This window comes from Drosophila grimshawi, unplaced genomic scaffold, assembly GCF_018153295.1.
Source record: "Drosophila grimshawi isolate 15287-2541.00 unplaced genomic scaffold, ASM1815329v1 contig_311, whole genome shotgun sequence".
In the NCBI taxonomy this organism is placed as follows: domain Eukaryota; kingdom Metazoa; phylum Arthropoda; class Insecta; order Diptera; family Drosophilidae; genus Drosophila; species Drosophila grimshawi.
The window spans coordinates 22,291,070-22,308,215 of NW_025063098.1; the positions used below are offsets into that span (position 1 = coordinate 22,291,070).

The following is a 17,146-nucleotide window of genomic DNA, read 5'->3' on the forward strand; positions in this document are numbered from 1 at the left end:
GAATCATTTATTGTATTACATATATGTATATGTATTTAGCTTAAATCGTAACCATGTACACATAATTACATATAATTATGCTAAATACATAGGCATATCTCGTATTATAGGTAATAGTATTATAAATATTTCTGCTTCCTCCTCTCTCTGTCTCTCTTTATTTGGATTGCTATCGTTTTGCTTATAATTTTGCTGTTGTCCTTAATTTTCCAACATTTTCATTTGTTTTTGCTTCTTACTTTATATTATCTCTACCATAGTTTTTGTTTTTTTTTTTTATTTTTTTTTTATAGTGTATTTTATGTATTTATTTAAAATTATGCATAGCTTTTTGCTTTTGTATAGCAGACAGTTTTGTTGTTTGCTCAAATAACATTTAGTTATATATAATATATATAATATATATATATATATATATACATATATATATATACACATATATATATATATATATATATATATATAAATGTATGTATGTATGTATATAAGTATATATAGATTTGTATGTAAAGTTATGCATACAATGTTGCACAGTTTTTGCCATTGGCTCTCAAAAAACACGTTTTGCCAAGTTTAAAAAATAAATCAGTTTACTTTGTTAATAGCATCGTTTACTCTCATCGCATAAAATCACAACTTATAGAAATTAGACGCACTTTCTGTTTGGGATCTCCACATCCTCCAATGCAAAGTGGGCTAATTTTTCATTTCATTCGTTTAGCTTTTTGTAAAAAATAGTTTACAATTTTAATGATTTTCCATTTAGTTTTGGTTGCCTCTTTTTGTAAATACCATAAATAATTGTGTTTTGTTAACAGTTAGCATATAGTTTTGTAGATACAATTACAATCTTAACTAAACATTGACTAAACTTTGTAATTTGCTTTTGCTACACGTTGCAGTCAACGTCAGAGTCGCTGCATATTTATATATGATTTTTGTTGTCGTTTTCGTTACTCTCTCTCTCTTTTTGTTTTATTTATTTTCATTTGTTTTTTGCTTTCGCTAAATATTTCACTATTTTGCCTCGTTCAGCTGTTTGCTGTTACATAAAGATTTCTTTGTTCACATTTACATTACATAGATACATCCATAAGTTTCTATATGTGTTACCCATCGATTAATTACCAAGTGCTGCTTACATAAATAGTTGTAGCTAGTCATGAGTACATCTACATGCATTTTTTATATATATTTTTTTAGTTTTTATTTTGTGATTTCTTTTGGTTTGTGTTGCTTTATCACTATGTTTTTACCTATGTATGTATGTGCAAATTATCTACTTTCTGACTTGTGTTTACATTTAACTATTTTGAAGGTATTTTGTGTTTTTCTGTCTTCTTTTTTTGTAATTTAATTTTTTATTTTTATTAAATTAAATTAAATTTTTTATTTTATTTTGTTTTATTTATTTTATTAATGTTGGTTCCTTTGCTTGATTTTTCAACTCAACTTATTTTTGGGTTTAACTGATCGAAGCAACTGGGGCCGCCTATTTAACGACTTCTTAAATTAGGCGCGTCTATTAAATGAGCTGCGGATTAAACTAATTACTCATAGCCAGTGTCTAGGGGGTAAAGGTGGTGACTGCTTAGCTCAGTAATAACACATCAAAACCCATATACATACAAATATATATGTATATTTCGAAATTATTCAGAAGGCGAATCAGTATTGAACATTTTGGAATTTCAGTCATAATAAAATATTTCAACAGCTCTGCTTCCAAAATTCCTTTTTTCTCTGAGGGTTTCGTGCACTACAACATACAACTAATCTTTCGACTTTAGCACCCGCTCTATTATAAATTTAATAGGTACACCTACTGCTGAATTGCACAACCCCCTGCCCCATCACTTCAGAAGGTTCCTTAAAACCAAATGGACCCTTTGACTGCGAGAATATAGACACAAAAAACACACATACATATATTTTCAATTTAATTGTAATCAATTGGTTTTTTTTGTTGTTGATTGAATTAGTTGTACATAAAATATGGTTATTTGCTATTGCACAATTTGGCTTTATTGCTGTTGCTGTTTGTTGTTGTTTGCTGTCGCGGGTTGCTTATGCTCTTTATACTTAATTTTACTTTTTGCCATCAACAATTGGATATTAAGTACTATATATATCATATTGCATATGTTTTGCTTGAATTCATATCTGATGTGATACTCTTCTATCGCTCTTCTCATGAGTTCTCTATATCAATCGAGGGTGTTGAACTAATAATTGTGTGTCACTTTAACTCTTCATTTCATTTCAATCTTTGTACAATTCTGGCATGCCGTAGACTTGATTTACTTGATTAACTGTTGGTGGTTGTTGTTGAAGCTGCTGCTCGCTGTTGGACAACTGTTGTTGTTGCAGCCAGTGTGGTTGCGCATAATGCAACTGTGGTGCATAATGTGTTGTATGTGGTTGCTGCTGTTGTTGCTGCTGCTGCTGCTGTTGTTGTTGTTGTTGTTGCATCTGTTGTTGCAACTCGTATGCCTGCGGCTGCTGCTGATGGTGGAGTTGTTGTACATGATGATGATGCTGTGGTTGCTGTTGTAGCTGTTGTTGTAGTTGGTAACGCGGCTCCTTCACATAATCGCCGCACGGTGGCTGTTGCTCCTGTTGCTGTTGCTGCTGCTGCTGCTGCTGTTGCTGTTGCTGCTGCTGTGTGGGATACATGGCCACCGCTCATGGCAGCTACACGAGCAGACTCGGTGCCAGCCACTCATCCTCCGCCAGCTACAAATGCCACAAGCTAAGTATACGCACTTGCCACCTACACCAAGCAACTCACCTGCGGACTGACCTGAAACTGTTGCATGGGATAGGCAACAACGCCAGCTGTCTGGGGCAAGGCACCGCCGACGCTCTGTGTGATCTGTGGTGCAGCAGCGGCCGCAGCGCTGGTCAACTGCGGCTGTGGCGGCACACTCTGCCAAGTGCCGGGCAGCTGCACACCCATACTATTAAAGAAAAATAAAAATAAAAAATACGTATTGTTGCGAAAACGCTTGTTCATATTAAATCAATATTCGCACACTTACCCCATGTAGCTGGCCTGCTGGTAGCCAGCAAATTGACCGTAGGTGAAGCCCTGCATGCCCTGCAGAAATTGGCCCGGCTGCAAGGCGCTCGCCGGTGCCGCTGTGGGATATGTGGGTGCCGGTGGATACCAATAGCCGGCAACTTGCTGACCATAGGCGGCTGCTGCAGCAGCTGCGGCAGCGGCAGCCGAACCAAATGGAAAGCCCTGTGCCAGGGCTTGGCCAGCAATGGCAGACATATGATTTGGATCGCCACTCTCCTTGCCCCACGCACACTTCACTGGCTGCTGGTTGATTTCCGTATTATTGACAGCCACTATAGCGTGTGTGGCGGCTTCTTTTGTCGAGAATCTAAAAGGGGAAAATCGTTGTGAATATTATTGTGTGTTTGGTTTGTGTAGCTTGCGGCGTGTAAAGTTAAAGCAAACTAATTTGCTGGGGGAGTTGGCTGCTGCAGATTGACCTGCTTAAATTTCCATTTAACCTACAGCAACAACAGCAACAACAAAAACTCGACAACAAGTTGTGTTAGCCAGAACAAAGCGTAAAAGTGGTACAAGCGTCTGTGGAATTGTTTTGGCTCTTGTTGTGCTTGTATGTAGTAGTAGCTGCTAGTTGAGAGTTGTTCTAGTCCACCTCCTGCCCGTTGCTGTTGTTGTTATTGTTGTTGTGACGGGGTTTGAGTATAACTGCAGCAGCAGTAGCAGCAGCAGCAGCACCAGCGGAGACCACTTGTAGTCCCCAAGCTCATTATGTTACAAAACGCCAAACAATGCCAATGCGGCTCTTTCTCGCTCTCCTTCTTCCCTCCCCTCATCACTCTCCTCGTGCTCTCACTACCCGTTCCACAGTTGCTCTCTCGCTCTTTTGGCTCTGTGCATAGCACAGAAATGAGTTTTTGGACAGTGCACAAAGGGTGAACCTGGTCTGTGCTGCAACTGCAATGCGTTGCCCTCTTTGCCAGGCTGATGCGGCTTGGGTATTGCCTTGTGGTGGGGAGCGTGGGGTCCGTTAAGCTCCCCAACACTCGCTGGTAGGGGCCAACGGCTGCCATTAAAACCCTATCAGCATTCGTGGCAGCAGCTGCGATCTGCTTTCTACTCAGCTCTTAGCTCAGCTGCATTCCCCCAGCTCACGTTTCTCACATGCTTTTTGCATAGTTTTTGTCTTCTTTGGTGGGAAGTTTTGCTAGTTTAATACTCTTGCTAAGATTATTGTCGTTTTGTCACTCATTTGCAAAGCTTTGAAGAAAAATGTCTTAATCATAGACATGATAAGGCTGGAATCGAAATTGCCATTTTCTCAGTTTTGAAAGAATCTTGCTGAATCTTCTGATCGGATCACTATGACTATATTTTATCATATCATCTATCGGTATAATATTGTCTTATTGAATGATATACTTTTGTGTTTTCAATATATTTCTATTTTATAAATTTCTTGCAAAATCAATCTTAGAATGTTGCTTAACGATTTCGATCAAAATTCCTGATTGAGTGCTCCAATCACGGAGAAGAGAATGAAACAATATCAGACTACACTCTATAGTTGCCATATCAAGAATTAACTCAATCAGTTTCAAAGGCTTGCATGAATGTTGTGAGAGCGATCAGTAAAAGTGGCGAACATTTCTACAGCGACGATCTAAGCAAAATATTGTGCATCTGTCACATATCAGAAAGAGTATTAAGTCTTCAATTGCACAAAAGCTAACATTCAACCATTTTTATTTTTGCCATGGGCATTGACGTCGCTGCTGTTATTGCGTTTCATTGTTTTGTTGCCTCAAAATTGCCTGTTGTCGTTGTTATTGTTGTTGTTGTTGTTGCTGATGGTGGTGGTGTTGTTGTTGTTCTTGTTGTTGTTGAGTGCAAAGTGTAGTTGATTTATTAACGGTGCGGCGGACCCGCAGCTGAACGGAGGCACATTGAAATGGCGTGCACTCAATTGCAACGACAACAACATGAAAGCGGTTTTACAAGGCAGTGGTTTGGGCTGGTGGTTGTTGGGTTGCTGGTGCTTCGGGACCAACGTTGGCCGCAGGCCACAATGCATTCTACTGGTAACTAGTCGCCACCAACAAAATCAAAATGGCGCGAAACAATGGGTTTATGTGGTACAGGCGGCCGCTTTTAATATTATTTTTTTAGCTGCTGCTGTTTTCATTATTTTTTAGGGGGTGAATGTGACACACACGCAATGGGGACAAGCCGTACTTACCGTACAAATGCATATCCCTTGTCCTTGAACACGCGTATCTCCTGTATTGTGCCATATGGCGAGAATGTCTTCTGCAATATCTCCTCGTTGAGGAAGCCAGAAAGGGCGCCATTGATGCCGCCGCAGTAGACGGTGCAGTTGGTGGGACTGCTCTGGTTGTATACCTCGTCAAAGGTTAACGGCTTGACATTTACTGCAAGTGCAAATTATCACATTTTATTCGAGCTTAACCGAGTTGGGTAAATCATTAAAGTTAAAGCTTAAGATACTTACTGTCTGCCTTGGTGGCCGGCGGTTTACGTGTGGCCCAATTTGTGCGTATTGAACGCGAGCCGAGCCACTGGCCGTTCATCGCAGTGATGGCGGTTTCCGCTTCCTGCAAATGCATGGAATTAAATGGAAAGCAATTAACTAAAAGCTGAGCACAATTTGTAAACAGTTGTTTTAGCCGCTTAAGCTGCTTACAGCTAAAACAAAGCCAGATAGAGAGAGAGAGAGAGAGAGAGAGAGAGGCCAACCAAAAACATCAACAAACAGCTCAGAAAGTGTTGAAGAAAAAACAATTGCGGCCGTCGAAAAGTTGCTCCTTGCTCTTTGCCGCAACGCGACATTGTTGCTATGCACAACACCAACAACAACAATTTGGCTGCTTTTTAATTCTAGTTGAGCTGCCCCCCGCCCCCAACTACACCTTTTGCTACTCGCAACTTGCAGCAAGCGCATACACAAATTATAATTTCAATTTTGCCAAAAATGTATCAAACGTGATTCATGCAATAATTATTGCAACCAAGTTGGATGTGTGTGTGTGCGTGCGTGCGTGTGTGTGTGTGCCATATGGGCGTTTCAAGCAATATTAAGTTGTGGCAGACCGAAAGTCCAAGTCGCAACATTGCCTTAATGAAGTTTGTCAGCATTTGCGGTGCACGTTCTGTGCAATGGTTCAGTGCATTGTGCACTGTAAATAGGCACGGAATGCCTCAGGTTCTTTTGCAACTTTCTGCAGGGAATTTTTTATTTTGAGGCTATGTGCAGTGCTTGAAATACGCTCTTCATTGCTATACACTCTATCTTAATAAACTAGAATTTAAAAACAATTAACTTAGAGTTCTTTTGTTTCATACTGGATTTTTTATTATTATTTTTATTTGTTATCTATGTGAAAGCAATATTTTACGGACTGTTAGTAAGAAATGAAATATTACAAAAATATACGTTTATATATATTTGCCATTTACAGTGGAGGGTATTTCAGTGTCTGAACAGTAATTTGTAGCCCTTTTTTTTAGCTTCATTACTCCACTTGAACAAAAGTCAACAATTGAGTGGCTGCCCCCAGCGATAAACCAAGCAACTGTCGCGCAACATTGTCCATAATTTAAATTGAGTGTGTTGGTATGAGTGCATATATACGAATATAGTGCATATATAGGAATATATATATAATATATATAGAAATATATATATATGTATGTGTGTGTGTGTGTGTGTGAGTGTGCATGGCTTGGTTAAGTCACGCAGTTTGCGTGCGTGCGCATTTTTATGCATTGCCAGTTGCATTTTTCATATTTGCATAAACTATAAATTGTACATTTTTTAACCGATACGCATCGTTGATTGCGATGCAGAAGCAGCAGAACAACAACTACAACAAACAGGACAATCAGGCTGTGGTGGGCCAGCAAAGAATGCAACGTCTCACACCCGAGCATCAGAAGCTATTTAAATATTTTACATTTATTTATCAGTTGGCTGCTTCTTGGGCGACTTGGCCAACTTTAAACAGCCACATGCAATATTTAATTTGCAGCTGTTGTTGTTTTTGTTGCTGTTGTTTTTGTTGTTGTTGTCGTTGGTCCCTTCTCGTTTTGCTGGTTATATTTGACAGGCGCTTCAAGTGCAGTCTATTGTTACAAATGTAGCTGTGGTTTTTTGTTGTCGGTTCCCTGTTTCTATTTCAGCTTTCTTTTGCCAATTGCAATTGCAATTCCATGTGTCAACAGAAATTGTCTTAACAAACGGTCAGCTTAGTTGGTAGCTTGAAGCCGGCAAACGAACTTTGACAGAGATCTGATGGTCACGGCTAATGCAATGCCACTGACAGAGCGAACTTTGGCCAAAAAGTTGCACAGTTACACTGGCCAAGCAGTTTTTTGGGTTTTTTTTTTTCCTTTTTTTTGGGTTCTTCTTTCGGGGCTTCGAAGAGTCTGGGTAAAACTTTATCAATCATTTTGATGGTAAATTGCTTAGAAAACATTCGGTGAACATGAACTGAGCAAAGATGGAGTGAAGTACATTTTGTGGAGAGTTGTTTAAGATCCAAAACTTTAAACTTGCTGTACAGCATGATGATATTTATGAGTAAAGCGTGCGCTTAAATGCGCATTTAATCGCCTTAGTGGCCATCATAACTTTGCATTTTGCGGGTGTATACCCGAAGTTCAAGAACCTTTAAGTAATTTTGCCAATTCATCTAGCTCAAGTGCCTGTTAAATACCACAACATGACACCCAATCGCATGGCTGCAAGTTGGCAAAACTATTTATGAAAGTCGCCCGCTTCAGGTCCAACAGGAACAACAACGGCAAACGACAGCCTCAAAAAATGTCGAAAACTAATTGGAAAGTTTCTGGGTAAAACATGAGGCAAATAACAAACGGAACAAACTGAATGCTTTCGGTTTTGTGTGGACTTGTTCTTGGGCATGACTTTTTGGCAAGGCTCATTGGCTTTAGCCATTGTTTATTTTCTTGGTATGGTTAAGATGTCAGTTGTTGTTGCTTATGTTGGTGTTGTGGGCAGGCAGGAAATTAATTAATTGTGTATGGCAAATTTGCAGCTAATAGCGAGAAAACTTTGCAAATGTTTGCTGCTTGCGGTTGTGACAACTAGCAAACAACAAATACAGGAACAACAACAACACGTGGCAAGTCGAACGCTGACAAAAGTGTTGCCTACCTATGAGCGCAAGCTGAAGCAAGCTGAAAATTAATTAAATTTCATTTAAGCCTTCAAACCTGCTGGTTGCCAATTTCGAAAGTCAAACGAACCAAGTGTTTTTTTTTTGCTCAAAGAATTGCATAAATACCAAGTTCCACTTGCCGCGTCTAAGTTAATTTAATAGAGACGACAACTTCCGCCTTTCGAATGAGATAATTAATTTCCACGAAAAGATGACGGTAAAAGTTTCTGGCTCGCTGGACGGCCAAAATTTAAAGAAAATTTTCTGTAAATTCAATTTTATGTTCAACTTATTGTGAGTTGTTTTGGTGCAACTTTTATACTGTTCGCCTTTGTAAATATTGATTACTTGATAAGCGTTGAGAATCCTTTAATGCCCCCTCATGGCCTCAAAAAGGGAAATGAAATTGCTGGTAATACTCGCAGCGTGATGGTGTAGAAACGGTCGGGGGAAGTGTTGGGTACAAGTCACAAAAAGTTTTTGTTGCTGAGCAGCTCAAGAAACAGAACCAAAAGGCGAAATACCTTCATTAAGCGAATGAAGAAAAGCAAAGTAAGTTGAAGAATTTTTAAGTGGTTTAAAAGGGTTTTGTCATACTTTTCATCTGGATACTAACCAACGCATCCACATTTTCTTTCCCATCCCCATACCCAGCGCTGCCACAAATGGGTGGGCTGACATTTTGTGTACATAACGTAAGTCGGCAGCAAGACATTTTAAATGTTTATTAAAACAATAAGGAAATGGTTTGTGCTTGACGCAAGCAGGCAGCACAACAAAAATAAAAAAAGGACCAAACAAGAGAAGGAAAAACTGTAGCGGGTGAAAAGGTGAAAAAAAGGCAAAGTCAAACACACACAAAGGCAGGATTATCCTCACACAAATACACTCCACGGAAATAAGACGGCAACCGTTTTGTCTTTCGAAAAAAGGTAACAAGACGCACAGTATTTAGTGCTGGTCAACTCTGGTCGCTCCCTCTGCCCCCCTCGTCATCCACACACACACACACACACACGCACACATCATCAGGCTAAAAGGTTTTTGGCTCCTTAGCCAGTTTTGCGCTGTTCTTCGGTCAGATTCATTAACGTGGCTATTTAGATAAGCGCCAAAGCTTCTCTGACCTCGTCAGCAGCTTTAAGGACAACCATTATCAAAGTCACATCTTAAAGACAATACCCTCAAAAAAAAAAAAAAAGGAACAGCCACAACGGGACGAGCTAATGTCTCGACGGACTTTTCGTCTGACAAATGCATGATTTCTGATGGGCGTTTCTGATGATTTCTTGATATTTATAGAATAACTCAAGTGGCAAATCGTTTACACACTTGAAATGCTGTCCCATTTGTCGCATTCTAAAGCATCAAACAGATATCGATGTGTGTAAGCCAGCAGCCAACAACCTACAGCCAACAGTCGATGGCTACAAATATTTTTTCATTTCGTTTAGATCGAAAACGTTTTCGATTTTTGACCATTGCCTGGTCACACATCACAACATTTGAATGGAGTGGGCGGGTATGGGCTCAAAAATCAGTATTTCACGCAAGAGCGCATTTTTGTCAAGACATAATTCCATGGGATTTATTTGTGTATGCCATTTTTTCATTTTATTTTTTTTCTTCTGTTCTTTCTGTTTCCATTTCGATTTTGTTTCTCATTCCGTTTACGCCCTCATCACTCCGACCCTCTCTCAATTGTTTTTTATAGTTGCGGCCTCGGGGGCAGGTCGAAATGCTGCTACTGGTCATGTGGGTCCAGTGGGTCGGCTTATGCGTGTGTTGGCAGTTTTAGGCTTCAAATCACTAGTTTCTGAATTATTATGGAAAACATAAAATGAATGTCCAGGCCATTTATATTTATAACCAAGTTTTGTCCGCTTCAGCAAATTTATTACATACAACTCGGAACATTTCGCTTTTTGTTTGAAATTAGCTTTTGTTCACAGCAAGTTGAGCTTTAAAGAGTGCCCTGAAATGTTCTAAGTAAATAACTTGAAAAGTGTTCAAGATTACAAATTATGGCTTATTGAAGAAAATATGTTTGCTCGGATTTCAGCACATAAAGTACTAAAAAGTAATTTTAATCTTTTGCTGCTTTGATTTCTTGGAAATATTTCAATATTGATTGAGCTTGTGGCCTGGACGCTTATATATATTGCTAAAGTTATTTAAATTGCTTGAAAGCAAGGTGCAACGAAAACTATTATGTAATACCAAAGTTCAAATTTTAAGTCAGAATTGGCAAATATTCTATTACCACAAACGCAATATTTATTGATCTATTTTGATCGAGGGGATAACATTTCCGATCTCTGACTGTTATAGACAAGATATACAAATGACAACTGGAAAATGAACTTGACTATTGATGCTTACAAAAATTGGTAATTTAAAAAAAATAGGGGCAAATAGTGAATAATTTTTATCCTTCAGATCCTTTCAAAATACTCTTTTACGTATATAAAATGTGTAAGGGACACAATAATGCAACAATGAGCACCGCATTCGCCGCACAACTGACGAGAAGAGCATACTGAATGCTGAGTCTATTATCATCAAGGGTGTGGCAGCAGGGGGTAGCATTACATCTTGTTCGTTGCACACATTGTCATATTTTGTCAGCGTGCGTTTAAATAAAATCTAGGCACATTGTGCAACAGAGGCTGCTTTCTCCACTAACACTTGCAGTGCTAATACGATTAAGCGCAGTTACTTGAGACGTGACTGTACTTTGTTTGTAATCAGTTGTGACCCAATAAGACTGCCGCACAGCGGCCACTTAAGATGCAAGCAGCAAGCAACAGTCGAACGCAGTTGTAGTTACTCATACGCCGCGTTTGCCGCATTGGCGTGCAATATTATGTTAATGTTATGTGTGACAATAACTGATGCCGCCAACGATGGCTGCCATTAGCATTTTCAAGCAGCCGCATGATGGTGATGCCCGAACAGCAACAGCAGGCAGCAAGCAGCTCCTCTGGCATCTCCTGTTTCTCCTGCATGGGCATGTTTATTGCTCTTAATGTTTGCGTGAGTGTTGTTGTTTCTTCATACCCTTACAGAGGGTTAAACAATTTTGTCGTGAACTTTGTGGGGTACAATCCCAAGTATATATATGTATAGATATTCTTGATATGTCAGTCTGTCCTGGTTGATCTAGAGACAAATATCACAGTAATGCCATCAGCATCGACGACTATTTTGTAAAGCACCCGTAGAAAAAATCGCTCGTTGAACTCCGGTTTGCAAGGATATGTAATCTTCGGCGTATATGAAATAGGTCTTGATATTTTCATTTTTTTTTATTTTCTTTTCAACTACATGCGTTCGTTGTTGTTGTTGTGATTTATGATGCTAATGACACGCAGCCCGGCTGTCCTGGCGCCTGCTGTCTCGTCTGCTGCTCTCCTGCGTTGATGGTTATTAAATTATGGCAATTTGTGTACATCGTCAACGTTTGGTAGCGGTGTTTTGACTGGTGTTTATTTAAAGCATGTTGCCAAACAATTTGCGCTAAATATTTGAGGGCTTCTTCAGCAACAACTACATCAGCAGCAGCAGCAGCATCAGCAGCATCAGCTACAGCTCCGTTGCTCGCATTATGCAAAGCTCAGGGATTGGCGAAATGTTCATGCACACTCGGAAGCGCAAAATGAAGAAAATGTTTCTTCCTTTTCCGTTTGCAGTTGCAATCGAAATGCACAAATACACGCACAGCGTATGTGGTGTGTTAGTGTATGGAAGTGTGTGTGTGTGTGTGTGTATATGTGTGTATGCAGTAAGCCATTCGAAATATAACTTTTCAATTTCCGCAAAACCACAGAAAATATATAAACTTTGCACAAAAATTTAATAAAACTTTTCGCATAAATAAAATTTGCATTAAATCAGCTGCAAGCGACGTCAGCCAAGGAGGGAATGGGTTGGGTGAGCGTGCCAACGGCTTAGTATGCCGTATATGATGTTTATGTGTGTCTGTGTGTGCGTGTGTGTGTGTGTCTGTGTGTGTGTGTGTGTGTGTGTGTGTGTGTGTGTGTCTGTGTGTGTGTGTGTGCATTTTTGTGTATCTTTGTCTGTCTGTGTGTGTGTTTGTGCTAAACTCATGTCGAGAAACTTAATTTGAAATATTTGAGTTTGCTATTTGGAGCGCGTTTGTTTTTCTTTCATTTGCCTTTGCTGTGTGGCATCGAAACTAATCGAGAAAGTTCGAAAATTTGTCGCTTGCGCCGACCCATCTCCCCTACAGCATCGATGCAACATAAAAAGTTAACTAGTTTGTGGCAGCGATGCGTTTGACACGTCGCTGCCGCACTTCAAACTAATATTGCGTATACGCCGCCATGCACTGTGCACCCAAAATAACAACAACAACAGCAACTACCACTACAAAGAGACTGTGCAAAAGGCTTAGACTTTGGCATTGGCTTAAGCGTTTGACTGACAGCCACCGGGTTTTCAAAGTGTCATGGATTATGTTATATATGTATTTGCAATATTGCGCATTCCATTGCCGCCTGTCACACAAACCGCAAGCTATCTCTCTCTCTCTCTCCGACTCCGACTTTGACTCTCTCTCTCTCTCGCTTTCTCTTTTACGCATAATCTGTTTGCTGTATGTGAAAATATTGATATTAGCATTAAAATTTAATTAATAACTCTCAACGCTTCGCTGCGTAGTTGACTTATATCGCCCATGGCTTTCATGTTTCATTTCGCCTGGCCGATTTGAGCTTTGATTTTACTTTGGATGTGATTTGCTTCAAGTATTTCAATGTCTGTCTGTCTGTCTGTTTGTCTTTGCACATATAGAGCTAAGCTGGCGAATTTTTCTGCTTGGCTGCCCTGATACGCAGTGCTTACTGTAGCTGAGCTGGCTTGGCTCCGGCCACGCCTAGCCCTTCTGGCGCCAACTTTTGTCTTTGTCAAATTTTCTACCTATTAGGCACATGAAATTCAATAAAAACAGACAATAACACACACAGAGACATGTTTGTTTTTTGATGTGGGTTATTTGTGGCTTAAACATTATGAATATAATCAGCAAATGCGTTTAGATTTCTCAAAAACCCAGCTGGAGGTGTTGTTGCATCTAAGCTAAAAAAAATTAGCACAGATTGTCTTGTTACACAAGCGAATTAAATTTTGCTTTGCAGCAATCAACAAAATGCAACACAGACATTACTTAAGGCCTTTACTTCTGACAGCTAAGCTACAGAAATGTCTGGATGTGAAGGGGATGTAAATATCATATAATACGTCAACGTCTTAACTTATTTGCATTGCGTTTAAATGAAGTGCTTAAGGGCAGTTAAGCCATTTACAGATTTCGCTCTTTGTGCATTTCTCAAGGTGAAAGGGGCTGTTAATTTAATTAAAATACAAATAATCTCTATAGAGTATTCTGACATTGATGGCTTTAGAAGTTCATTCAGAACATCTGAGACTGTGTTTCTTTTTGTAAGCTTACCGATTTCTTGACAAAACTGACGAATCCATAGCCCTTTGATTTCAGCGTTTGCGGATCGCGTACAACTCGACAGTCTCTGTAAATGACAGACAAAAGGGAATTAGTTACATAAGTATTCACTGCATATATATACATATATATTTATATATACTATTATCTAGTTAAAGTATTGACCTTTAAGAAATTATCTGCAGAAGTTCATTTAAAGAAGTTGAGCAATCTGAAATTATCTCTTAATGTTATTAAAACTGACCCACAGAGACACATACTCACACACACACACACGCAGTGCAGCGTCTAGTAGCTGTGTTAAGTCTCAGTAAATGAAGTGCCAAAGCAGAAAGTCAAAAACGACGTCATGGATGTCCTTTGCCAGGAAATCCAATAGAATTGCATGTGCACTGAACATATGAGGCGAATAAAAAGTGTTGAGAATTGGATTTCGGTGTGGAGAGAGACCAGATAGCAGAAGAAGAAGAGTAGCAGCAGCAGCAGGGGCAGCGGCAGCGGCAGCGGCAGCAAAATTATAAAAGCAGGTCCTTAAGAGCGTCAGCTAGCGGCTTATGCGCTGGGCGTGGCGTCCTAGCCAAGTTAAAAGGATTTTAGCTGCAAAATGCCACAGAAAGTGTTAGACCACGTGTCGGACGTTGGGCGTGTGTGTTGTGGGCAGTCAGGGAGCGGGGGGAGGCGCTTTAAATATGTATGCCCGTCTTTCTTAAGCCACGAAGAAATATTTTGCGCTACCCACTGATGAGTGTGTGGTATATGCGAGTGTGTGTGAAACTTGGCTCAACCACAACACACCAACACTAACAATGGAATGTAAAGGAGGCAAGAAAGCCTGGCAGCCCGCATGTCGACCGCGGTATTTAAAAAAAAAGACCAACTTGATTGTAAATCACGATAAAAGTCAATTTTTAATATGAGTTTTAGTTTACACCACACCCCATAACCAAATCCCCACTGCCCCCCAATCCTACCACCCTCCCTCCCTCCACTAAACCCCATTTCACATTTTAGCCCATGTAAAGTGGCCAACAAAAAAAAAAAAAAAAACAAATAAGAAAAAAATGTGAAAAAAGAATGTATTTTAATGGCCTTTGGCTTCAGTTTCAACATACAGCTTTCAGCTTTCGAGCTTCAAGGTTGCAATTTATGGCGATGACCAACAACGAAATTGCATTGGCCCAGGCTGGCCGAGCCCCGTAATCGATACGCACATAAATATTGGGGGGAAAAGCATATTTAATTAAACTTTAATATTTATTAGCTACCAAAGGAATTTGGCTGCAATTGCTCTGGGCCATAGAACTGCGCTAGGGATTCCGATTTGTGTTTCGGAGCACTACTTTGGGTTTGGGTTTGAATCTGGGGTGGACCTGTCTGGTTACCTCTCTCTCTCGCTCTCTCTCTCACTCTCTGCGCTGTTGTGGTTTCGCTGGCATGCAAACACACAAACGAACACGAAATGAATATATTCACAACACACACACACACACACATACACTCACTTACACACATACAGCTGCACATGTCCGTCAGAAGTGCACACAAATAATGAAATAATGCAGCCGTCCCTTTGCCTGGGCTTCGATTGTGCTAACAAATTAAACGGCATGCAAATGTATGCAAGCCATAGAGAGACATACATACATCCATGTGTATCTCATGTGCTAATGTGTGTCTGTGTGTGTATAGATACAACATGCATTGCATGTTTGATATCCAACAGCCAACTTATAATATTTCACAATCGATAAGCATCAGTTCATATTTTCATAACATTTTTGCTCGAACATTGCCACAGGCAGCAGACATCAACCCAACAATCACAACACCAACAATAGCAGCCGATGCAACAATAACAACAACCATTTGATTTTTCAGGCAAACAAATAGGAAAATGACGGTAAACATTCGCCTGAGTATCGTATCGCTGTAATATGCTTAAGCATTTAACATAAAACAAACATAACCTTTGGCAACGCACAAGAATTAAATCGCAATGTCGACAAATCTCATACATATATATACGCATATATCTCTATATAAATATATGTATATATACATATGTACTTAATGTTTACTATATATATACAGCTTGGCTTGCCAATTCGCCTCAATGGCTTCCAAACTGTTGCCATAGTTGTTATCATGCACGAAAAACTCAACTCAAAAATTTGACTACTAGGACGATGAGTGCTGCAACAACTGTGGCAATTTATCCGCTGACGTTTACTTATGCAGCAGTCAAGTGGAGTGGTTCTGCGGGCGGGAAACGTGTTGAGGGCGTGTGCATACACACACACTCTGTTTGCTCGAAGAATTGAGCAGTGATGTTGGGTGGCAAATGCAAACGCAAAACGCACACACCAGCAACCTGCATGTCTTATTGAAAGGATAAATTTATGTCGATAAGCAAGACCAGGACCTGCTGGCATGCCAATGTGCATCTGCATGTCTGTAATTGTGTGTATGTGTGTGTGTGTGGGGTGAGTGCTAGCCAAGTAGTATATGCAGCTCAGGCCAATCAATATCTTTTTCACAAATATTGGCAAAAGTTTTGCGTTTGCTTTTACTTTAGCTTTGGCTTTGGCTCGGTTTCTGTTTCTGGCTGCTGCTGCTGCTGCTGCTGTTGCTCCTCGGAAATAAATTTTCCCAAAATATTTTTGTATCTTAAGTGCATAAAACTATAAACGTTAAACAAAATATTTCGCACACACACACACACACACACATATACACAGATGCGGTTATTTATACTACATATTTTGGCTTAAGTCCCAAGCCTTTGGCTCTTGCTTCGTGTAGCTTTTGGCCCCTACTCTCAACCCATGCCCCACACCGCCCCCACCCCTCCATCGGACGGAGTCTCTCTGTTCAGTGTATCTTTTAGGGCGCGTTGAGCGCATTAGTTGGGAGGTTTTCGCTTTTTGGCTTTTAAAATTGGTTTATGCTAACAATGCCCCTATATCTGCACACTGTGTGTGTGTGTATGTGTGTGTGTGTATATATTGTGCGACATGTGTGGTGAAAATTCTTTTGTGTTTGAATTAAAATTGCATATATGATTTATAGAGAAATTGGAGATCGTGCTGATGCCAATACTACTGCTGCTGCTGCTGCTGCTGCTGCTGCTGGAACGAGTTTGCTCAAGTAAATAAGATGAAAACGTATGCATAAGATTCTTGCGGCACGACAAAACGAAAGTGAAATCCAATTGCGGAGAGGGCAGAACTGGTTATCGAAATACTGTGAAATATCACACAAGCACCGAATGCTTGATTGCATGAACAATAAATTGCCAAGGCAATGGCAAGCAAACACACACACACACACACACAATATGGAATACTCGTAACTCTTATCGCACTTTGCCAATATTTATTTTGAGAAGCTAAACTATCATTACAAATGACTCCAAGTATAAATGCGAAACATATCAATTGA

At 39.9% G+C, this 17,146-nt stretch overlaps 2 protein-coding genes across 3 annotated transcripts in view; both read right to left on the bottom strand.

Annotated features, from left to right (window-relative positions):
* Positions 1 to 1,951: 1,951 nt before the first annotated feature.
* Positions 1,952 to 2,676, bottom strand: LOC6568539 (ataxin-8). Its single transcript, XM_043214939.1, has one exon. The coding sequence runs from the start codon at positions 2,674 to 2,676 to the stop codon at positions 2,263 to 2,265; it is 414 nt and encodes a 137-aa protein (XP_043070874.1). The 3' UTR covers positions 1,952 to 2,262.
* Positions 2,669 to 17,146, bottom strand: part of LOC6568538 (nucleolysin TIA-1) — an 88,380-nt gene continuing 73,902 nt past the window's right edge. Inside the window, exons 3-8 of one of the 2 annotated variants that reach the window (XM_043214938.1) lie at positions 13,697 to 13,772; positions 5,535 to 5,637; positions 5,262 to 5,454; positions 3,042 to 3,392; positions 2,804 to 2,960; positions 2,669 to 2,736 (exon numbers count right to left, since the gene is read on the bottom strand). In XM_043214938.1, the coding sequence (XP_043070873.1) occupies positions 2,695 to 2,736; positions 2,804 to 2,960; positions 3,042 to 3,392; positions 5,262 to 5,454; positions 5,535 to 5,637; positions 13,697 to 13,772 (922 nt within the window). In that variant the 3' untranslated portion in view covers positions 2,669 to 2,694. Of the gene's footprint in view, positions 2,737 to 2,791; positions 2,961 to 3,041; positions 3,393 to 5,261; positions 5,455 to 5,534; positions 5,638 to 13,696; positions 13,773 to 17,146 lie in introns of both variants that reach the window. The other variant, XM_001994775.3, reaches the window with a different exon arrangement.